This window comes from Ochotona curzoniae, unplaced genomic scaffold (assembly GCF_017591425.1).
Source record: "Ochotona curzoniae isolate NIBS_2020 unplaced genomic scaffold, NIBS_Ocur_1.0 scaffold_3890, whole genome shotgun sequence".
In the NCBI taxonomy this organism is placed as follows: domain Eukaryota; kingdom Metazoa; phylum Chordata; class Mammalia; order Lagomorpha; family Ochotonidae; genus Ochotona; species Ochotona curzoniae.
Window position 1 is genome coordinate 16343138 of NW_024467115.1, and position 23728 is coordinate 16366865.

Sequence of the window (23728 nt, forward strand, 5' to 3'; positions counted from 1 at the left end):
CAGACTGCATAGGTTACACCAACAAATGGAAGTTTTCCCACTCTTTCTCCACAGAGCCTATATTTAAAACTAGTGAACTCTATGAACATATAAAGGAAAACTTGGGTTGTGGAATAGTGTCTGAGTTACTCTTAACTCTCAATTTTTTTTTTAAAGATTTATTTTTATTATTTTTTCATTGGAAAGGCGGACATACAGAGAGGAGAGACAGAGAGGAAGATCTTCCGTCCGATGATTCACTCCCCAAGTGAGAGCAACGGCTGATACTATGCCGATCCGAAGCCAGGAGCCTCTTGCGGGTCTCCCACGCGGGTGCAGGGTCCCAAAGCTTTGGGCCGTCCTCGACTGCTTTCCCGGGCCACAGGCAGGGAGCTGGAAAGGAAGCGGGGCTGCCGGGATTAGAACCGGCGCCCATATGGGATCCCGGGCGTGCTAGGCGAGGACCTTAACCACTTGCGCCACCACGCCGGGCCCATTAACTCTCAATTTTTAAAAACGTATTTCCTCCTGCTTCTCCAGGATTTTGCTTTGTTTTTGGATTGGACAGTAAGAATTATGTTTTACTCGGCACTTAAGGTCTTTTGGTGTGTTCGAAGTTCACTGTGTGTGTATCCGTTCACTGGCAGTGGTGCTTGACTCCAGAAAACATGACTTTAGCAGACCAGTGTGTGTTTCAACTGAGCGCGACCACGCTCGTATCAGTTCAGCACCTCCCCAGCAGACAATTCATTCCCTTGCTCCCAAGTCAGTGCAAAACGCATTTATTGCATGCCCATTGGACAGTAGATGAATATGGCTAGGATGTGCCCTCCAGAAAAGGGCCCCTGAGTTGAGCACTGGAGAAATGGGAGGTGCCTGAGGCTGGACAACAGGGCCGACCCTAAGGTAACATCATTGACAACCGTCCTGCCAACTTTTCACTCCCACGGCCAACAGGAAGGCATTTTCTTTGCAAGTAGCCTGCTCTCTCAGTGCTGTGTTGCAGGCAATGAGAGCAACCGTCACGCACACACTGTCTCAAAGTTCTGTGCCTCCCACATTGTTTCAGGATTCTTCATCATGGTGTGATCTCAGCCGTTCTGAATTCTTTGAAGAAGCAGCCTTTCCACCTAGCCCACAGCACGCAGGCAAAGTGCTGCAGCCTCAACCGAGAGAGGGGCCTGGCAGTAGACCTGCAGGAGAGAGGGTGAACAGACGCATGTTGAGCCAGGGGCCGCTTGAGCCACCCAAGGCCTCGCCTCCTGCAAGGCCCAGCACAGTCCCACTGGTCATCCTCCGGAAAAAGCGCGGCCAGGCCGGCTCCGGGCCTAGTGGAGATGCTAGCTCCTTGCCGCTTGCTGACATCAGCAGTTCACCTCCCAAGCCTTCCCCTGTCAAAAGCCTCCCCTTCTCCCCCTCGCAGGTAGAGCACAATTTCTGTACAGCTGTTATTGATTTTCAACAAGCTACCTGAACCTTAATAATCTAGAAACTAATCCCTTGGAACAAATGACTAATGCCATTGCCCTCGCTGATTTTAGTCTGTCATGGGATCGAGCCATCACTCAGTCGTTTGGCCTCCCAGAGTTTAGGCTGCATGTGGACTGGCTGATGGTTTTGTCCTCATTCTCTGATTTTGTTTGTTGGTTTGTTTGTTTTACTCTGTGGGTATTTTGGAAGGTAGTCGGTTGCATGGGATGCGCTTTCATTTCCATCACCACTAGACTTTAACATGCTTGTCCCTTGCTCTTCTCTCTTCTGATCCCTTCCTATGACAATTTTAACATATTTTCTGCCTGTTTCTTCATTTATGATGTGATTCACTGACCCAAGAAAGGAAGGAAGGAACCAAACTGTGTTTATATAACACTTACGATGCAATTAGAAAATGTAAAAGTTCCAGTCCATCTTTAAGCAAAAATGTTTAGGAACTGAAGAAAAATCATTTTTTTTAATTTTAATTTTTTTCAACTTGGATTTTAAAAAAAAAATTGTGCTGTAGTTTTCTAGAATAGTTTTTACCACTCAATATTCTTGTTTCATGGAGTTTTTTTTTTTTTTTCTGTAAAGGCATGGGAATTATAACTCTCCACGTACACCTGCTACTAAAATAAATGAGCTTAACAGATCATTTTAATCTGGCAAGCATTTTTCCCTACCCTATCAACTGCCTTTGAGAATAGCTTTACATGGATATAGGTGATGCCCTCACCAAAATAAACGAATTTTGTTTTTTGCCTATGTTTTTTAAACGTGTTCTGCAAGTATTTGTTCAGTGTTCTGAATCCGTAGGTGTGTGCGTTTGGGAAATAAGGCATCAAACGTAGCTGAACATGGTCTCTTGCCTGGCAAGCCCTGGGGGTTGTAACATGCTGCTGGGCGCAGTGAGAGTCCAGGCTGAGCAAGACATCCGCTGGGCTTTCCTCACTCACCTGACTATGGACTTATTTCAGGAAAACCTATTTTTTTTCCTTCCAGAACTTTAGTATTCTGAGCAATATCATTTATTATTCAAGAACTTTGCACATAATATCAGCCTGCTGGAACCATAGTTTTGGTTTAACAGATTATTCAAGAGAGAAACCAGAATGTGAAAGAAGCATAATTTCCAAACAAAACACTTGAAAAATGAATGAAGAGTATATTTTTCATTCTCCTTAGTGGCAGATGGCATTTATTGAAAGTATTTTCTTGGGATTTTGCCAGTTTTTCAGCATTGTTCCTCATTTCCTTACTTGGAAGTCACACTTGACTAAAATAAAACAATATTCTAGCCACTAAATGTTTTTTAACATCTTTATTATATTGTGGGTCAGTAAAACATATTGAATATTTTTCCAGCTGTGACTTTTAAATTGGCCTGACTAAAAGAAATCACTATTTAATATAAGTGTTTTTTCCCCCCCACGTTTAGTTCTTAAACACTTCCAGTAACCATGAAAACCTAGACTTGGAAATGCCTTCTTTAACCTCGACCCCTCTCAGTGGTCACAAGTTGACTGTTACAACACCATTTCCTAGAGAACAGACTGTGAAAACACAAAAGGAGAATACTATGTAAGTCCTTGCTTCAAAAAGCAGATGAATTGTTTGCTTATATGTAATGAACGCAATGCCATTTCTATCTGTCAGATCCATTGCTACATGTATAATGTGACTGATTCACTTGTATATAATTGTGTATGTTTCCAAATTGAAAATGTCTGTCCTGGGCTTGTCACAACTGCCTGGAGGTCAAAAGCGTGGGGCTCACTTGAAGTATGTGTCAGCCCTCACTCTGACTTTTCCTATATACAAAAAGCTGATTTTCCTAGAACTTTTGTATCCTGTTTATCTGCTTGTTCATTAAAGACTTTTCATGTCACTGAAAAAAAGATTTTTCAGTCTCCTTTCCTGTCTCATTCTAAACTTGAGAACCAGGATGAGTATATATATATATATATATATATATATATATATATATATATTTAAATATATATATAGTTTATTGGCAAATGAGTGTTTGAGAGATTGGTCATATATATATATATATATATATATATATATATATTAGGTTTTCTTTTGACATCTCCAGAAATATATGATTAGAAGCCAAGAAGTGGCTCAGCAATCTTTTTTATTTGTTAAAGGCAGCCAATTCAAAGAAATGATAGAGAAAGTCAATGTAACTTCTAAGAAACTTTTGAAAAAAAACCACTCTCGTGTATTTCCCAGTACAAAAAGTAAATCTTCAAAGGTTGGCATATTTTATCATGTGGACCCTGTTTTAACAAAAAGTTAGCATTGATTTGTTGTTAAAAAAAGAAAAAAAAACTGTCCACAGGATTTATGGTCATTATACAAACCTGTGGATGCTACATGACGAACCCTTGAGATGAAAAATGCTTTTATACTCTTTGTTTAGGGGTATGCTATTATGAAATCTTTGTATATATATATATATAATTGTTTAATACATTATATATATATATAATCTGTTTCTGAACAAGTATCTATGATTGATCAACATGCCCAATTCCATATCAATATCAGTGCATATTCAGTGAAAAAATATGAGACTTAATAGGTAGAATAATGAAACAGGGACTTGTCCATTTATTTGAGTGTTTATGTTTTCTTTTTGAAAGTTTTAGAACTCCAGCGATCAAAAGGTCAATCCTGGAAAGCTCCCCAAGAACGCCTACACCATTCAAGCATGCACTTGCAGCTCAAGAAATCAAATATGGTCCCCTGAAGATGCTAGTAAGTGCTCAAGACCAGCTTGGTGTCAGCTGGAGGATTCCAGTGGCTGGGCATTTCCCTCTGATGAACCACCCCCACCCTTCTTTCCTTCAGCCTCAGACACCCTCTCATCTCGTAGAAGACCTGCAAGATGTGATCAAACAGGAGTCTGATGAGTCTGGAATTGTGGCTGAATTTCCAGAAAATGGTCCTCCTCTGCTGAAGAAAATCAAACAAGAGGTAAGCACGAGGCCTTTGGCAGGGACAGGCTGTGTCCTGCAGCTCAGTGTCCCTGGCAGCAGTGCTTGTGTGAAGAACACTTGCCATCCAATGGTTTCACAGGACATTCAGGATAAAGTACAGCCAGATGGGACACACTGGATCTTTACTTTGGAAAGCCCAGTCCCTGTCTGCTTGAACAGAAGACATGTTACAAAGGATTAAGCAATGGGAAGGAAACATCTTTTTACTTTATTTTTTTTTTCATTACTTATGTTAGATAGAAGATAGATCCTTCATTCTGGATACCATAGGGAATTGGAATTACTTTTCAATCAGAGTGTGAAAGCGAATCTAATCTGCAAGGATCACAGCTTTAGTTTATTGGCAGATGAGTGTTTGAGAGATTGGTCAGGAATGTGCACTTGGGAGTCAGTGTTTCTGGGAAGTTCAGGTTTTACAGATAACAAATCACTTCTTGTTTGTTTTCAGGTGGAGTCTCCTACCGATAAGGCAGGAAACTTCTTCTGCTCCAACCACTGGGAAGGGGACAATCTAAATACTCAGCTGTTCCCTCAGGCATCACCTGTGGCAGATGCACCTGTAAGTACAGCCCAAGTCCCAGAGTTACAGAGAGAGAGAGAGAGAGAGAAGCCAAGATAGGAAAATCTTCCACCCACTGATTCAAACCTCCAGTGGCCCTCAGTGGCCATGGCTGGGCAGGGCTGAAACCAGGAACTAGAAGCTCCCATGTGAGTGCAGGGACCCAAGTAATTGGGCCATTTTCAGCTGCATTCCCAGGTACATTAGCAGGGAGCTGGATCAGAAGTGGAGCAACCAGGGCTGGAATGGGCACCCATATGGGATACTGAGGCTGCAGGCAGTGAGTTACGCCACCATGCCACAGTGTCAGCACCAGCACTCACTTGTTAAACCATCTTATTTCTGAAGAGTCTCTCTTACATGGCTCTTACTATAGTAGAATATAGAACTGAGAGTTTAAATACCAAAATTTTCATGGTTTGTTTTCCTATGATTTATGTCTGTGCTGCTTAAAAAAATCTGCATGGGCATTTCTGTGATAATAGGAAGTTAATTTTTGCATTTTCCTTTCATTTATCTGTCTTCTGAAGGAAGTATTTCTTTTCCTATTTAGTTGTCTATTGTTTGGTTTCATGTAGAACCTGGCATTGTTTCAACCAGGGAATTCTAGGGTAAATACCCAGGATTATACCCCATAGTGCATTGCATCACTTCTCATAACTTTTAGAGTTTGTGATGTGTGAATGCTTGCAGACTGTGAGCTAATCAAATTGCTAATATTTGCTCTGTGGGGACCGAGTGTTTAGTCGTGTTGTTAAGGGTTTAGATGAATTAATCCATTTAATCCTAGCAGTAACCCTTGGGTCACTTCATCATTTCCATTATACCAACTGGGCAGCTGAGACACAGGGAGACTTTGGTATTTGTGTGAGATCACACACCTTAGTAAATACCTGTGCTGGGTTGGAACTGAAAATCTGGTTCTGAATTTTGTGCTTTTCACCATTTTACTAAACTGCTGTTAATCTGTATCTCTAGGATAGTTCTGTACCCGTATCTGAGATAAAATATTCTCTTCCTAGTGCCCAGTAAATCGCTTATTTTTAAGTGCAAGTATTTCTGAGTTCATTTAGCAATTGTTTGAATGTCTGTTATTCACATGCTTAGAAGTATGTGAGATGAGAGTTTTCAATTCTGATGATTTTTACCACATTGGGATTAGGGTTAGTTCCTAGTTGAGTTCTCCTTCTCACCCATGGGAAAGAGCATCTCTGGCAGATGCCTGTACTCTTCATGCCAGTGTGTGTCATCTGATAGTGACCTCCTGTCTACGGTGTGAACGTTGTGTTGGTTCTCATGTTATCTAATCACCTTTATTCCACATTGTTCTCCATCTTTTTAGAATATTCTTACAAGTTCCGTTTTAATGACACCAGTATCAGAGGATGAAGACAATGTTCTCAAAGCATTTACAGTACCTAAAAATAGGACCCTGGCCAGTCCCTTACAGGTAATGACAAGTCCAGCATTGGTTTCTTCTTTTTTTTTTTTCCAGCATTGTTTTCTAAAGATCCACTTACTAAAAAGCTGTTATCCTTCTTTCACATTGTATAACTCATGTTAGGAAGTATTCCTAAGAGGCAGAGAAATAGAGACAAAGTTCCCCGTTGTTGGTTCACTCCTCAGTTAACTGGGCTAAGACTGAAGCTGGGAGATGGAACTCGATCTAAATCTGTCATGGAGAGGCAGAAGTCCAAATACGTGAGCCGTCACTGCTGCCCCTTGGTGTCTACATTGGCAGCTTGAGTCAGGATTCACACACACACACTCCAGTGTGACTCATGATATCCTAACCAGTAGGCCCAATCCTGGATTTTTTGCTTAAAATTTTAGATGTAGAGGAATAGTGTCTTTAGGTAACTTTTTGTGATTTAAAATACCCTGTTTATTGCTACTCATGTGAGACATGATGGACATTTTTGAGAACAAGTGCCCAAAGTATGATGTAAGAAAACAATTCTTACTGTGGCAGGACTAAAATATATATGACATGCATATCTCCTTATTTTAAATATTTTTAAAAGCTTACTTTCTGGGTTTCCTGTTGTGATACAGTATATTAAGCTGCTGCTTGTAATCCTGGTTCAAGTCTTGGCTGTTCCACTTCCCATCTAGCTTCCTGCTTAGGCTCCCAGAAAGACAGCCAAGGATGGTCCAAGTACTTCAGACCGTTCCGTAAATATGGGAGACCCAAACAGAGTTCCAGTCTCCCAACTTCCACCTGCTGGCCCAGGCCTGGCTCTTGTAACCATGTGGGGAATGAACCAGCAGGTGTGCATTCTCTTTGTTTCTCTCTCTCTCTCCCTGTTGTCCTGCCTTTCAAACAAATAAGATAATTTTTTTAAGTTTACTTTTTGTTGCAAATTAAAAAAAAAATTTTTTTAATGCCCAGAGATTGCTTAGCTTTGAAATTAGCTAATCAGAGAAAAATTGCAATTTTTTTGGCTATTGGGATAAGTCAGCTCTGAAGGCTGTATGGCTAATCAGTGGCTAACCACCTGCTGACAGGCTTTAATATCAAAAGAAATTTCCCTTGTAACCCTGAAGAGGGTGTGTGTATTGGTGAAATACAACAAATTCCAAATTAATCCTGAGCCAAATGTAAATAAGAATGCAAATTTTATCCTTCAAGTTATTTAAAGCAGTTCCCAACACTAAATAACCTAAGACCCAGCCACCTGGAGGCCTCCTTCCCCAACCTCTTGACTCTCGTACTATATGAACCATGGAGCAGGTGAATAGCTTGGATTCAGAAATGTGGAATCACATGTGATCATGTTAAAGGAGTCACAATAGAGTGGCACAGTAGTTCAGGCATCGTTTGGGGTGCCTGTTTCTGTTTCAAAGTGCCAGGTCTGCTTCTCATTCCTGCTTCCTGCTGATGCCTGGCAAGCAGCTGATGCTACTCTAGTGTTTGGGTCCCTGGCATCCACATGGGAGATCCAGATTGAAGTCTAGCCTCTGGGCTTCATCCTGGCCCAGCCCTGGCTGTTATGGTATTTAAGGAATGAACTAGGGGAATTAAGATCTCTGTCTGTCTCTCCTCATTTCAGATTAAAAACTAACAATAATGTCTCTCCTCATTTCAGATTAAAAACTAACAATAATAATAAAAATAATAGCGGCACTGTGAGAGGGCAGTAGGCTTTGAAAACTTGCCCATTCCTTTAAGGACTTCCCCTCACTGTCGTATGCCTTCTCATTGCACAATGTGAGAATCTGAAAGCCTCCCTTTTCAGTATGTGAGATACTTAGTGCAAAAGCAGCTGGAAGGGTTTGTTAGTTTACTTGTTAGTTTACTCAGATCCTTCCCCTGTGGCCTCTCGGCTCTCAGCTCAGCTGCTTGAGGCTCAAGTGTGGTAGAGGGAACTGTCAGCACTGCTGGATGATCAGAAGCCTGGACAGCTTCCACGTGAAGACCCACAGGAGCACAAAGGACTGGGACAGGAGGAAGAGAGTGAATTCCACTAAGTATGAGAGTGAAACAGAAGAGAAATTAGAAAGATTGTCCATGCAAGGGGCAGCCATTTCAAATTCTTCCTAGAGTCTGTGGTGGGTGTCACTGCGTAGTGAACTGAGCTAATACACTTAGGACATCCTCATCCCTCGTCACAGTGCTGGTTCCATCTGAACAGCTCCGCTTCAAATCCAGCTCCCTGTTTATGCATCTGGGAGGTAATAGGTAATGGCCCAGCCACGTGGGAGTCCCAGATGGAGCTCAGGTCTCTTGGCTTCAGCCTGGCTCAGCTCCTGCTGTTACAGGCATTTGGAAAGTGAAGCAGCGGGTGGAAAACTCTCTCTCTCTCTCTGTCTGTTTCATTTCACCCCCTGCAAAAGCCCTGTGTGTGTCCAACTCTGCTTTTCAAGTATATGAAAATAAATAAGCATTAAAATTGTTACCCGTGGTTGATCCTGAGTGCAGAAGGGAGGCACTTTCTTTATGTTTATTTCTTTCCCTCATGAATTGCTTGGCCCCTGGTTTCCAGGTCATGGAGTTGGATTGGCATTATGACCACTTTACACTAGCCCATGTCTGACATAGATTGTGGAGCTCAACCTGGGACTCAGCCTGCCTTTATAGCAGTATTGAAAAACTTGGTTCTAATTTTCAAAGAGCAAACATATAAACAAATTTGGGAACAATTATCATTTTATAAGTTGAAAACCAGTTGAATCTATTAGCTTTTGGCCTAACCAAATAGTGTTTAGACAAAACTGTTTACAACTGAACATGGTACTGAACTAAATGCATATTGTATAAAAGTTGGCCAGAATGTCAATATCTATGAAAAACAGCATGTCTAGGATTTTACCACAAGTAGTTTAATGCTTCTCAAGTTTTAAAAAATTATTTGTATGGAACTCTATCAATATATACATCTATTTGATGGAAATATTTGTTCAAAATTTTTAAGTTAAGAGATAGCTCTATTTTATTCATTTGTGTTTTTTTTATTCTACCAATGAGTCATATTTGGCAGTACATTTTAGACAAAGAAATTATTCTTTTTTGGAGGCTCGCCTACCGGCCTTTGTGGTTTTACTTCTAATGTGTAAATTCATGCACACACCTCTGCATAAGTATAGTCAAATTTAGGTTGATATTTTAAAGTTAGAAATACAAGAATCTATGAGTTTAACATTTAACTAAGATAACTTTCCAACATATGTAGAGGTAAACAAAAAAAAATACAGTGTTCTCCTTTAATAATTATTAACATTTTACACTCCCCTTTTTGTGCAAAGTAATGAAATTTCAGACACTATAGCTATATTATTATATACTTTTCAGGTACATCTCAAAAATTGACTTTTTCCAATGTAAGCAAATACTGGATACTCTAATGTCCAGGATACATTTATTTAACTGTTCCCATTCATCTAAAAATGATCATTTTATCATGTGCTTGTTTAGTTACTTGGTTGAGTCTTTTAACCTCCAACCCAGGAGAGTCCATTTGAAATTCTGTGATGATGGAAATCTGCAGAATGACAGCTGCTGGTCAGAAATGACTTTTGAGCACTGTAGCTGGTGATACAGAACACAATATTCAGTTCTTATCTAGGTTGTTTTAATTTTTAAAGATTTATTTATTTGAAAGGCAGAGTTACAGAGAGACCAGGAGAGACAGAGTGACATTTTCCATCCACTTGTTTTACTCCCCAAATGGCCATAATGGTCAGGATTGACCCAGGAACAAAGAGCTTCATCCAGGTCTCCCGTATGGGTGCAGGGACCCAAGCCAGTCTCCACTGCTTTCCCAGGCACATTGGCAAGGAGCTAGATTGGAAGTGGAACAGCTGGGACTCCATACCTCCTACAGGAGGTGACTTAAACCCACAGCAGCATTCCCAAGTTTAACTGAAAAGTTCATTTCCTCTCCTTACTCACTTCTTGGAATTAGCCATTTCCCCCAAGGAGCATTGAATCCTTCTGGTAGGAAAAAAATGTTTGGAAACCAAAGTCAGGATGCCAAGGGTACCCTTATTTCATAGGTTGTTACTGAGATACAGTGAATTTTTTTTTAAAGATTTATTTTTATTATTTTGTTTATTGGAAAGGCGGATATACAGAGAGGAGAGACAGAGAGGAAGATCTTCCGTCCGATGATTCACTCCCTAAGTGAGCGCAACGGCTGATACTATGCCGATCCGATCCGAAGTCAGGAGCCTCTTCTGGGTCTCCCACGCGGGTGCAGGGTCCCAAAGCTTTGGGCGGTCCTCGACTGCTTTCCCGGGCCACAGGCAGGGAGCTGGATGGGAAGCGGGGCTGCTGGGATAGAACCGGCGCCCATATGGGATCCTGGGCGTCGAAGGCGAGGACCTTAACCACTTGCGCCACCGCGCCGGGCCCAATACAGTGAATTTTAACTGAGAATTTTCAATATATATTCAAACCTATAGTCTAGAAATAGCTTAAATTTATGTACCTTTAAGTCATATGCTCAATTATGTCATATTGTATTTTTAAATGATGTATGCTTAATCTTTTTCCCAAAGAAATGTGATCTTAAAATTCCTTTATCTTATTCTTTCTCCACTTCTTTAAACTGTCTTAATTTTAAGTTGTAGACACAACCAAGTTATTCTGGTAAGCAAACCTTTCTGAGACACTTTTTCCATTTACGTCTCTTGTGTGGCCCAAAAGATAGAAGATTCTCGCATTGTAGCATCATCCAGGCACTCGGCCTTTTCCCGGGATGTGGGACCCGGGATGAAGTCTAGAGACTTACAAAGTGATCACAATTAAGGAAATAGTCATAACATTTACCCTAGCCTGTTTCATTGCCGAAAGCACTAGGTTTTTAAAGAAATTAGTTATTTAAACATATTTATTTGGAAGGCGAAGAGACAAAGAGAGGGAATTCCTCCCAGGATCGCTCCCCAGATGCCTGCAGCCACAGGGCTGGCCTGCACCCAGGCCGGCAGCTGGAGACCTGAATCCAGGCCTGTCTCAGCGGTGGCAGCAACTGGGTTACCTGAGCCATCACCTGCCACCTCCCAAGCATTCATAGGAAGCTCGACCAGGTTTGGGATGGGAACCTGGGCACTCATATGGGTAGTGGGCACACTATGTGGTAGCTTAGTCACTGAGGCAAACGCCTGACCCTGGATTCTGCTTGTTCAGAAATCATCAAGAAAGACTGAGCCCAACACACTCACACACTCACACACGCACACACACTCACACACACACTCTCACCCACGCCTACCTCCCTCTGTGAGGGAAAAATCCTTGCCTGCTTTTCTCAGTCTGCTTTTATTTGGCTTTCTAGGGTAAAATAAATACATGATGCTAACAAACATTTCTCACAGTAGACATTTTTTATTGGTAGATCCAAAAACCATACTTTAGTTGTAAGCTTTCTAGAACTTCTCTATTTTTCTCTTAAATTATACTTTCCCTTTACTCCGGTTTAAAACTTGAGTCTAAAAGATGTGTTCATATGCTTCATGCTCACTCACTTTCCTCTTTTTTCTAACCACAGAATGACAGCCTTAAATTTTAATTTCCTGACTTGGCTTGTCATGGTCATGCTTTTTTTTTTTTTTTTTTAAAACAGTGAGCTTAATTTAAGCAAATTTCTCAAGCCATGATTACTTAAACACATTTGCACAGGATCAAAGAAGTGTAAAACGGCCTTTTGGTTTCGTGTGTTTGGGATTGCCCTTATCTTTGTATGATACGTTTATGAAATATTCAGTTTTTCACAAAATAAAGCCCACCCTTTTTGCATGGTAGGAATTGCTGAGCAGTGTAGCAGGCTTGCATGTGGTCAATGGAAGCTGAGTTCCAGGCCAGGTGAATTAAGTTGCTCTTGAGTAAATGAGGGACTGTGGCATAGCCTGTGCTCATCACAGAGGTTGCCAAGATCAGATGGATAGACGATTGCTTTCAGAGCTACACCCAGTCCCAGTCCTTAGAAACCAAAGGCCAAGAGACCTCCCAGGCGTCCCGGGCTCACACGGTGTGGTGTGTTGCTTACTCTAGCATGACATTCCCTGTGCCACTTTCGCAGAACTGTGTCACTGGGTCACCAGCAAACATAGCTGATTCGACTCAGTCCTTGAAATTGGGGGCGTCAGACCCGTGTTTCTCTGCTTCTCTGTACCGTGCATTGGCAGGTGCAGGCCCCTGTGACTGGGCACATGTGCAAAAGCCCTTTCTGCGCATTTCTTAATCTAGCATTTTGATCTTGCTCCCTGAATATCTCCACACTCATTTGGTTCTCCCTCTTGGTCACTTTTTTTTTTCTACTTACCAGGGCAAAATTTAGGTTTGCTGTCAGTAGTATTTTAGTGACCCGCTTTCAAGTGATAGTATATATTCAGCAGGTTTTCGCTGTATAAGTTTTGGGTTGAACTGAGAAACACTAACTGAGAAGGGAGGATCTGTTAAGCTCAGAAATGGAATATCCTGCCCCGGACACTACAAGACATTTTTTCATTTGTTTTGTTTGGTGACGCTTAGAATAAACACTCAGAGATAGAATCTTCCTGGGAGTGGAAAGGAGGGAGCAAAGAGAGAATTGCTTTAGAATAATTTGACACCTGTCTTCATCTTAATAGTCTGGAACTAATACGTGACCAAAGAAAGAGTTTGCTTTTGCAAAATATTGTGGCGCCCTAGGCTGCGTGATATAAAGTGTTGGAAAGTCTGGAAGTATGTAGATGATGAGCTCTTCAGAGACATCTGAGGCAGAACCCAAGTTCAAGAAGGGTTCATCCATGTTGGCAACTTAACTGAGGCTTGGGGAGGGGGAAGCGCTGGTGGATGAGGTGACTTTCAGCCATCCCATACCTTGCCCGCATATACACCTTTCGTTTTTAAAACTTGCCTGTGAAAAGTTAGCAGCCCCAAAGCTGGAAGCAATTGGTTGACTTGTGCCCCCACAGGGGAGCATTTGCTATTGAGAAAGGTTTGATAACCAATAACCTTACCTTAGTAGTATTTCCTTTCAAGTTCATCACTGACTTCTAAGCTGACTGTTGGGGAAGGCTTTCTGGCTTAATATTTTCCCCAAGAGGTGTTTTCTTCAAATAGGTCCAATAGAATAATGAGATAATTTTTATTGTTTACTGTTGGTGGCCATTCATATCTGCTTGTTACTTTAAAACAACTTAAAAACACAGTACCATCTCATGAATTACTTTGGTTTTCCAAAATCTGTTGTTTAAGGGCTTACACAAGTTTTTGATTAGGTCTGCAGATTTTGAAATGAAGACTTTGCCAAGACTTTTGGTGACAACAGATACTGTGTGAATTCACTCTACAAATATAAGAGTAGTTGTTCTACATGATAGAAATTCTATTCAGATTCTCAATATGAAGAGAATCAAATCTTGACAGAAAACCACCTGTGGACCTGGTCTTGTCTCATTTTATTTCTTCTGTCTTCTGGAAAGGATCTGTCTTTATATAAAGTGCTTTAGCAGGATATCCTAGTTAAGGCTTTGAAAGACAGTTTGCAGTTCACTCCTGCCCAGAGGCAATTAAAGGCACATTACAGAATAAGCAGGATGACTCCCAGGCCAGAGGAGGAGGATGTGTGGGTAGGATTACTAACGCTCAGGTGAATTAGGACGGAGTGACATGCCTGCCACAGCCCCACGGGTTGCTAACTGAACAAAAGTTTGGGTGCAGAAACCAGTAATTCTGATTGTTTCTTTAGTGTAAATGCAACTAGCATTTGGAAAAAAATTAAAAAAAAAAAAACAAAAACGAGAAGAATGGCCAAAGAGGCATATGACAGTATTAGAGCATTTTCTTCCTGTACAACAGCATCTAATCCTCTTGTGTCAGAACTACTCTGTCTGCTTGAAAAGTTGGAAGGATGCCTCAGGGCTTCAGGGTGAGAAGGGAGAAGGGGACCTTTGGTTTCCTAGCTGAGTGTTCTAACTCCTCATCTTGCTGCACTCTGAGTAAGACTGCTGACTGCCTCCACTGTGGTACACAGGCCCGCTCTGTTCCGTCTCGCACCCACACTCGTGACCCTCCTGTGTCTGTACTGAGGCATGCAGTAGCTATGTACATGACCGAGACAGTCAGGTGTCCTGAGTCGCCTTGTCTGCCCCAGAAACACGGAGCTTTTCTGCAATTTGAGCATTTCAGTGAGGGCAAAGTGTTTTTCAGTGAAGTCTCCTGTGATTCTGCTTCATAAAGTTCTTATTAGAAATAAATGGGACCTTCTTTCTATCAATCTTTTTTAAAAATAAATAAATATATATATAAATTTTAAGATTTATTTATTTTATTGGAAAGTCAGATTTACAGAGAGAAGGATAGACAAAGAACTTCATCCACTGGTTCACTCCCCAGATAGCTGCGATCTGAGCCAATCTGAAGCCACGAGCTTTCTCTGGGTCTCCCACGCAGGTGCAGGGTCCCAACGCTTTGGGCTGTCCTTGACTGCTTCCCCAAGCCGCCAGCAGGAAACTGGATGGGAAGTGGAGCAGCCAGGATATAAACTGGCACCCATATGGGATCCCAGCAAGTGCAAGGCGAGGACTTTAGCCACTAGACTACTGCCCTGGGCCCCTTTCCATCAATCATATGTTAAACATCTGCTCCCGGAGAAGAGGCAAACGCAAGTAACGGAGGGTCCACTTGGAGCATTCTATCACATACACAGTCATGTTTTAAGCAGAAAATGCAATACTTTGGTAATAATATTTAGTTCTCTGGAATAGACCGAGAATTTGAGTCAGTCTCAGATCCAAGGGTAGGAATTCAACTTTTTGCTACGAAGTATAGTAAAAGCAGGTATTATTTTTGAGATACATGGTTTCCATGGAGAAGTCCAAATAAATAGAAAAATCCTGAAGCAGAGAGATGCAGATCACCCTGTCTGCCTTACTCCCCCACTGCTGTGTCCGTTCTCATTTTCATTCCCTCTTTGCCTCCATTTGTTTCAAGACACACATTGTTTGTCAGGTAGATTCAGATTTACCCAGAGAATACCAATTTATCAAATGTTTCATTCTGTTCCCTCTTTCATCACCGGTTCTTTAAAATCTGTGCTGTTAGTCCTTTGTGCCTCCAGTCGTGGCTTCTAGGCAAGGAGTGTGTGTTCCCATCATGGTACAGCCCTGGCCTATTTAACCAGGCATTCGCAAAAACTGGTCCTTCCCTGTCACCTGGCCACTGTGCCAAACTGAGCAACTGAGAAGACAGCATCAGGTTTTATTTTTCAATCAATATTTATATCTTCATTGTGTTTGAAAAGCAAATAGATTTCCCCTCCTGTGTCTTATTCCACAAATGCCCACAGGAGCCAGTGCTGGGACAGAACGCAGTGTGAGTGGCAGTGGCCCAGGTACTTGAGTTCTTGCCTGCAGGAAGATGGCAGAAGGAGCTAAGTGCGGACACAAGCCTTAAGGCATCCGCAGTGTGGGATGTGGACCATCCCAAGCAGCGTATCAGCCGTTGTGCCAAGTAGCACCATGTACTTGCTACTTTTAAGTTTGTGTCATTGTCTGTATTGTTTTCAGTGCCACACTGGAAAATTTCATCAGCAACATGGTAAGCGATCCATTAAACTCTTAAGAGGGAGTTTAGATGGGCAGACACACAGGAGCACTGTGTTGGTTTCATCCACATGCTTGGCTCTAAGGAGACATCCGTTATTCAGAACTATTTCAAAGAACGCTGTAACTACCCTGGTGATCTTGCTTAGCAAAGCATTAAATGCTTTGTGTTGGAGCTCCACCCAAAAGGGTTGTCATCATCATTTTTGTGAAATACAGTTCCTGGGGAAGGAGGGGGGTGAATCCATCTTGCCACGTGGGGCTCCAGGTTCTGTGTTGAGCCTCTGAGCTTTCAGAGTATGTATGTGTTCTAGGACAGTGCCATTTGCGTCAGATGGGGGGAGGTAGGGGATGACACAAGCTGATGAGCTGGCTTTGTGTCCTAGGAACATTCAGAAACTAGAGCATAACACTGCAGACCTCATGTGGCTGAGACTTTGTTCTAGCCACGGGGTGAGGGAATCCCAGGGCCACCCCATGACAATGTAACTTTGTTTGTATCAGACCCCTCTGTTAAAATGTATGATGACATCCCTGTCACTCTGCAACATATCTGCCTGGATGCCAAGATCCAAACTGGTGCCCTAATCCCACAGTTTCTCACCTAGTTTCTCGTGCTGCCCCTGAGAAGAGCTCTTAGACTGATAGGGGTTCAAATTCTTGCTCGATCATTGTCTGAAGATTGTTGCCTGATGTTTCCCTTGCTTTCCAATTGCCTGGCTTGTAAAGTAGGAGCAGTGAGTCACACCTGCGTGCAGGTGTTTTGTGTGAGAAGAAAATAAGCTGAAGCATGTGAAACAGTCTGAAGCGTGGGTGGCGTGGATAAGGGCTTGCAAAATGGTATCATCATCTACTGTGTGTCCTTTCCTCCAACTCCCAACTCTCTCTCCCAGTCCCTCCCACCAGCAATGTACAAATGGCAGCACCCTTTCTCTTTTCTGCCACATTTGGATTTCATTCCTGCTTATCCACCTGTCATTTTCAATCTTGTCCATCCTTGTCTTCCCAGCTGCACTGCCCCAGCAGCCATTGCTCAGTGTGCCCTACTACCAGCCCAGCCCTGTTCACCTAGGCGTGGCACCAAACCTGCACACACAACTGTGCCGACACTCTTACCTGTTAGGACACACGACTTCGTATTGTATTCAGAGCAGGAAGCTTCATGACTCTTTTGTCCCATGGAAAATAATCCCTCTTCAGGGTCATCGATGAGATGAGCAGGGCTTTTACAAAACCACTGGCTTGGTCTTGCGCTTACATGCACCGAATCTTCTCTCATCTCTTGTTTCTGTCTCCCTAATCTCCTCAGAGACAAGTTGGAGATTTACATCTGGATGGGACCCGTTGGGATAAGTGTTTCATGTGCAAATCTTGCCCATGTTCATATTATTTCTTTTTCCCATGTGTATGTCACCAGGACCTTTCCTTCTGTGTTTTTGAAAGCCTGTTTTCTTGTACTTATTTTGTGAGCAGCTTAGATCCTGTTGAACACTCAGTAGTCCAGGGATCCACCGCTTTCTACAAGGGAGCCGGAACTTTGTATGCTGACCCTGATGGGATTGGAGTTCTTTGGGGGCGGGACTCCGTGTGTGCTTCCTGGCCTGACCTTGCCTTTGCTGTTTCTCCCCATTAGCCTGGTGCCTGGGAAGCTGCGTCCTGTGGGAAGACAGAGGATCAGATGACGGCTTCAGGCCAACCTCGCAAATACGTGAATGCATTCTCAGCTCGGACTCTGGTCATGTGAGACATTGCCAGAAAAGCATTATAGTTTTCAGAACACTTCAAGATGACTTGGGATGTTTCGTTCCTCAACATGAAACTTTTCATGAATGGGAGAAGAACCTATTTTTGTTGTGGTACAACAGTTGAGAGCAGCACCAAGTGCATTTAGTTGGATAAAATCTTATTGGATTTCACCCAACTAAAAAGATTTTTAGAAATAAATAGCAGTCTTACCTAAATTATTAGGTAATGAATTGTAACCGGTTGTTAATATCTTAATGCAAATTTTAAAAAATGATTTATCTGTATTTTAGAAGATCCAACAGATCAGTATTTTTTTCCTGTGACAAGTTTTTCTGAAATTTTACACACAAACAGGTACTCCAGTATTTCACTTTTCTCAATCACTAAACATAGGCATAGGTTGTTTAAAAAATCAGCCAAAGCATTACTGTAAACGTTGGCTAAACATCATGGGACAGTGAATGGAGAGCATGAGTGCTCATTTATGGCTAATAACCTTGGAGGTACATTAACTGTACTCAAACATTTATGAGTTTTTTGTTAGCTTGCTTTAAAAAATTATTACTGTACGAAATAGTTTTTATAAAAATTATATTTTTATTCAGTAATTTAATTTTGTAAATGCCAAATGAAAAATGTGTTTTGCTGCTATGGTTTTAGCCTGTAGACATGCTGCTAGTATCAGAGGGGCAGTAGAGCTTGGATGAAAAGAAAAGAAACTTGGTGTTAGGTAATTGACTATGCACTAGTATTTCAGACTTTTTTATTTTTTATATATATACATTTTTTTCCTTTTGTAAAACATTGGAAAACTTATTTGGGAGATTTTGCATTTATTGTTGAGTGTATGTGTGTATGTGAGTATGTATGTCTTTTTTTTTTTTCGTGATGGTTGGTTTATAAAAGCATGCATTGCACTTCTTTTTTGGGAGATCTATGTTGTTCATGTCCTATGTGGTTTTTTTTTTTTTTTTAATTTTTTTTTGTTTTGTTTTAGTTCAGCCTGGCTGTTCTTTAATCCCAGGGTTCTGAGTTGGATCAGTATCCCCCATGGTTGCTAAGTGTAGAGTCTCAGAACTGCCGCACGGATCCTGTGTTTGCAGCTGGGAAACAGAGATGGGGGTCAACAGCCAGTGCTGCTTTTAAGAACATCTGGTGCAAGATGGCTGGCACTGAACTTCTGGTATGACAGTGTAATTACTGCCTGGTAGCGAAATAAAGCTGTGCCCTTATTTTACTTACCTTGGAGTTCTCTTGTTATTTTGTATGATGGTTGGACTTTTAAGAAAATGGGGCAGACTCAAAACCCTTCCCTTTCTTCATCATTTGCACACCATCTGAACTTCACATGAAGTTACGGAGAAAGAAGCATCAAATCAAGGTTACAAAGTATTCATTAAGGCAAATGGAAGGAATTTTCCAGAAGGCATCCATCAAGGTTCCAACAGCATTTGAATTGAGCTTAATGGGAGGAGTTTTTATCTCACAAGAAAGGTCCTGATATCCAGATGCAGGCAGGCCGTGGAAGGCCACTAGAAAGGACACATGCACAGGAATGCAAGCCTGGAGAACACTGCCTGCTACAGGGGGCAATTGTAGAAATCAGGAGCCCTTGAAAGGAACAGTTACTTTTAGCAGGTGCACTTCTGTTCAGGGAGACCTCTCCAAAAACGAAGGATTATCCTTGGCTTCGATTTCCCTGTTTCTCCCACCTCTGCTCAGGCAGAACCCAAGCCGAAGGCAGAGGGCTAGGGAGACCCAGTTGGGAATCCCTTCAGTCAGTTGCCAGGGCATCTCAGAGGCACCTGGTCAGTGTCCCTCCATGTTTTACAGCCACACTTTCATTACCTCCATCTCTCAGATTTGTTCTATTCACTTTGCTATAACATCTCTACCACAAATTCTTTTTAATTTCCTGTAAATCCTGTTACCTCTCAGGCTGGATTCCCCAAAACATGCTGTACTGGATACTCATAAAACCAAGAATCCCCAGATGCCTGGGTGTAGGATGGCATTGAGAGATCAAAGTATAGATTAAACCAAGGGGAAATATAGAAAAAGGGAAAGATCTGAGGTGGACAGGCCATCTAAACAGAACTTGAACTTTGTCAGAGTGAGAGATAGAGGGTTGCTGAATGACTTGGGGCAAGGAAATAAAACCATATGTGTCTGATTTGTAGATTCTGACCACATCTCTTATTTTTGAAAGGCAAGAGAAATAGACACTTCCAGAGAACTCTCCAATCTATTGGTTCACTTTCCAAATGTCTATAATAGCCAATAGCCTGAAATTCAACCCAGGACCCCACAATGGTGACAAGGATCCAAGCGCTTGAGCCATCATCTACCACCTCCATGAATGCTCTTTGGCAGGAAGCTGAGTGGGAAGCAGAGCAACGGTAACTCAGCCAGACTCTGCTAGGAGATGCAGATGTTCCAAGTAGCATCTTAATTGCTGTGCCAAGTACTCACTCAAAAGTTTGCATTTTATACCTGCATTTTATACCCAGGCAACTGGGTCTTGCAGGGTGTAATTTCTATTGCACCTTAATTAAAAAAAAAAAAACCTCAATTTTAGCCCCAGAAAATCTTATTAAAAAATCTTTTAATCAGAAGTTTGTGCAAGGTATTTTCATTTTATAGTTCATATGGTCTATAAAGTCATTTGTTCAGGAAGAATCAACTACATAACACTTGTCATTTTTGTTTTAAAAAAAGTTTATTTCATTTTTATTCAAAAGATAGGGTTACACGGAGAGGAGAGAAAGAGATCTTTCATCCACTGATTCACTCCTCAAATGGCTGCAAACAACTGGAACTGAGCTGACCCAAAGTCAGGAACCAGGAAATTCCTCTAGTTCTGCCATGTGGTTATAGAGGCCCAAAGACTTGAGCCATCTTCCTCTGCTTTCTCAGGCCATAAAAAGGGAGCTGGATGAGAAGTGGAGCAGCCAGGACACAACTGATATCCATAATGGGAGGCTGGATCCACAGGTGTAGGATCGTCCTACTGTATTACAGCGCCAAACCCATAATTGGTCCTTTTAAGAGCAGAATATAAAAGGTTCTTCAAAAGTTCAGAGAAAATGGAAGTAAAAGAAATGTTTATTTTGGTGGAGAAAAATTTTGAAATCCATGCATGGTTTTCTCATAATATGCATTTCCCATGAACTTTAGGAAGAGTCCTTATATTTTCAAGCAATAATTTATCTCGACTCTTCCTTGTGGGACTGTCACTGTGGTGTAGTGGTAAGGCTGCTACCAAGCCACTGCCTGCAGCATCAGCATCCCATAGGGGCACGATTGGAGTCCCTACTTCTCCACTTCCAATCCAGTTTCCTACAGATAGCCTGGGGAAGCAGAAGGAGGCTTAACCTACAAAGCCTTAGTGCCACCCCCTTGCCATTTCAAAACACCAAATCTTCCATTGACCTTCCTTGTATAGTGTGATCCTTGACTATATTTTGATGGATTTTGATATATTTCCTATTAAGGAATTCTGACACTGGCTCCTGGAGGTATTTTCAGCTTAATTTTATATATTTTTTAAAATATTTGTTTATTTGAAATGTAGAGCAACAGAGAAAGGGAGCCTTATCATTTTGGTTCATTTCCCAGATAACAATAAGAAGATAGTCTGTACTTGGCTGAAGCCAGGAGCCAAGAACTCCATCTGGATCTCCCAAATGGGTGGCAGGAGCCTGAGTACTTGGGCCATCATCTGCTCTTTTTCCCAAGCACATTAGTGGGAAGTGGAGGAGCCAGGATTTCCAAACCATGCTCCAATAGAGGTTTGCACCTGCCCCGAGTGGTAGTTTAACCAGTTGTGCCATAATACCCACTCTTAAAATATATTTTTAGAGTTAGTGATTCTCAGGCTTTTGGGGGCATGAGGAACACATTGGGGAACTTCTTAAAAATGGAAATTCTTGACTTCACTGTCACATATTCTGATTCATTAGTCAAGTGTTGACCTAGGAATGTTTAAGAAGCTTCCAGGTGATTCTAGCACAAGAGGTCTGAGGGGACCATACTACAAATCCTGTCTTGGAAAAGAATCTTTATTCCCACCCACTCTGCATTTTCTGACTGAATATTCCCCAATAGCCTTCAGTTCTTATGGAGCTCATTTTCAATTAAAATGTCCATTGGCCTATTGAACAGCAGAAAATGGATAAGACCCTAACTTATGATAAGAGAACCTTCTTAAGACTAGAGGATTGTTATATTACAGATGTTGCTAATTATGGGTAACACTGGTCTTGAGATTGATCTTTCTTTGACTTTATGATATGTCTGGAAACATAATTTTACTTGCAGTCTATCTGAATCTTTGGTAATATGGATCTAGTGTCCATATAGTATCAAAAGGGAGTCTTTGTCTTCATTTAGCACAGAAACAAAACAAAACACACCACTTTCATTCAAAAGCCCTTGGTTCTAACCCAGCCTCTAATCAACGTGCTGAGACCTCTCTTCAGGTCACCTTATACCTCTGTGCTTTGGGGTTTCCAATTAAATGGAGGAAGTATTTAATCCTGTATATAGTTACAAAGCACACAGAAGGCCACAGATCAAAGACCAACAAAATTCAAAGACAGTCTTTATGGTTTAAAGACATTGGAACACTTAGGATAGAACTGGGAGATTTTCCTGTGAAAAGTATCCTCGGAAATAAACTTGTAAATTAACAAATGACCCTTAGTATGTGTTGTTTATGGATAAATGCTAAACAAGGTTACAATTTGCTTTTCATTCAATGATTTTTTTCAAGACTGCAAATCCAGCCACCTATGCTTTAGTAGTCCCAAAGATCAAATGAAAGATGTTATATTCTAACTCAAGTTAGAATATAACCCATTAATTTATTTAACAAATATTTATTGAGTACTACTTTGGCCTGTGCATGACCAAATTGGAAAACAATATGTGAGTATATGTTTTATAAATGGGGTATATATATATATATGTATACATATTATATGTACACACATATATATATACATACACACACATACTGTACAGCCTATATGAACTGTAAACCTTATAAATATGTAACATTGGGAGCATAGCAGCATTTTCTGGGATACCTTAGAAGTAACCAAGAAAGAAGCTTATTTCATGTTTATTTTTTTAAAAACTGTATTTCTTCAAAATGTCCTTTCTGTGGGGAGGGAGGACCTGGTGTTGTGGTGTGACAGGTAAAGCCACTGCCTGTGGAGCCAGCGTCCCATATGGGTGCTTATTGGAGTTAGCTGCTCCACTTCTGACTCAGCTCTCTGCCGATGACCTGGGAAACAGCAGAGGATGCCTCTGTTGGGCCCCCGCCACCCACTTTGTAGACCTGGGTAAAACTCCTCTAACTCTTAGTTGCTGGCTTCCATCTGGCCCAGCCCTGATCATGTGGCTATTGAGTCAGCAGATGGAAGATCTTTCTATGTCTCTCTGCCAGTCTGTCTTGCCCCTTTCTCCGTAACTCTGACTCTGTAACAAATCAACAAATCTTTGTTTTTAAAGTCCTTTTCATGCTCTAACATTCCCACTGTTGAGCTATGTCTTAAAACACAATGTGGTTGCGCTTTCTTTGAAAACTCTTGTTAAATTCAATCTTATCACTGCTGATGGTATAAAACAAAGGAAGGGCTTAGAATTCAGTAGCAGAGATTTCCAAAAGGACTAATCAGTTTTCCACCCCAAGAAAATTTGTCCCTTTTTTTCCTCCAGGCACATCTGAGCCACACAGCATCTCAGTGTTCCTAGTTTGGTGTGTGTCGTAACTTTCCCCATCTGAATACCCTTTCTATCTCTAGTGTCTATACTGATGCCCAACCTGCAGTACACTCACAGAAGACACCTTGAAAACCCATGAATGAATGAGTTAGCATTCCTGCACGGTCTCACCTCCCCCCTACCTGCAGGGCTGTGGTCAACC

At 41.5% G+C, this 23728-nt stretch overlaps 1 protein-coding gene across 8 annotated transcripts in view; it reads left to right on the top strand.

The window, feature by feature from the left end:
- The window catches only part of MYB (MYB proto-oncogene, transcription factor), a 33763-nt gene extending 14726 nt beyond the window's left edge, over positions 1–19037 (top strand). For 4 of the 8 annotated variants that reach the window (XM_040965342.1, XM_040965346.1, XM_040965343.1 and 1 more), the window contains 7 exons: positions 2894–3036; positions 4107–4221; positions 4315–4440; positions 4912–5022; positions 6365–6472; positions 8860–8865; positions 17684–19037. In XM_040965342.1, coding sequence (XP_040821276.1) covers positions 2894–3036; positions 4107–4221; positions 4315–4440; positions 4912–5022; positions 6365–6472; positions 8860–8865; positions 17684–17794 — 720 coding nt within the window. In that variant the 3' untranslated portion in view covers positions 17795–19037. Of the gene's footprint in view, positions 1–1048; positions 1403–2893; positions 3037–4106; positions 4222–4314; positions 4441–4911; positions 5023–6364; positions 6473–8859; positions 8866–17683 lie in introns of all 8 variants that reach the window. The other 4 variants (XM_040965339.1, XM_040965341.1, XM_040965340.1 and 1 more) reach the window with 2 other exon arrangements.
- The last annotated feature ends 4691 nt before the right edge of the window (positions 19038–23728 follow it).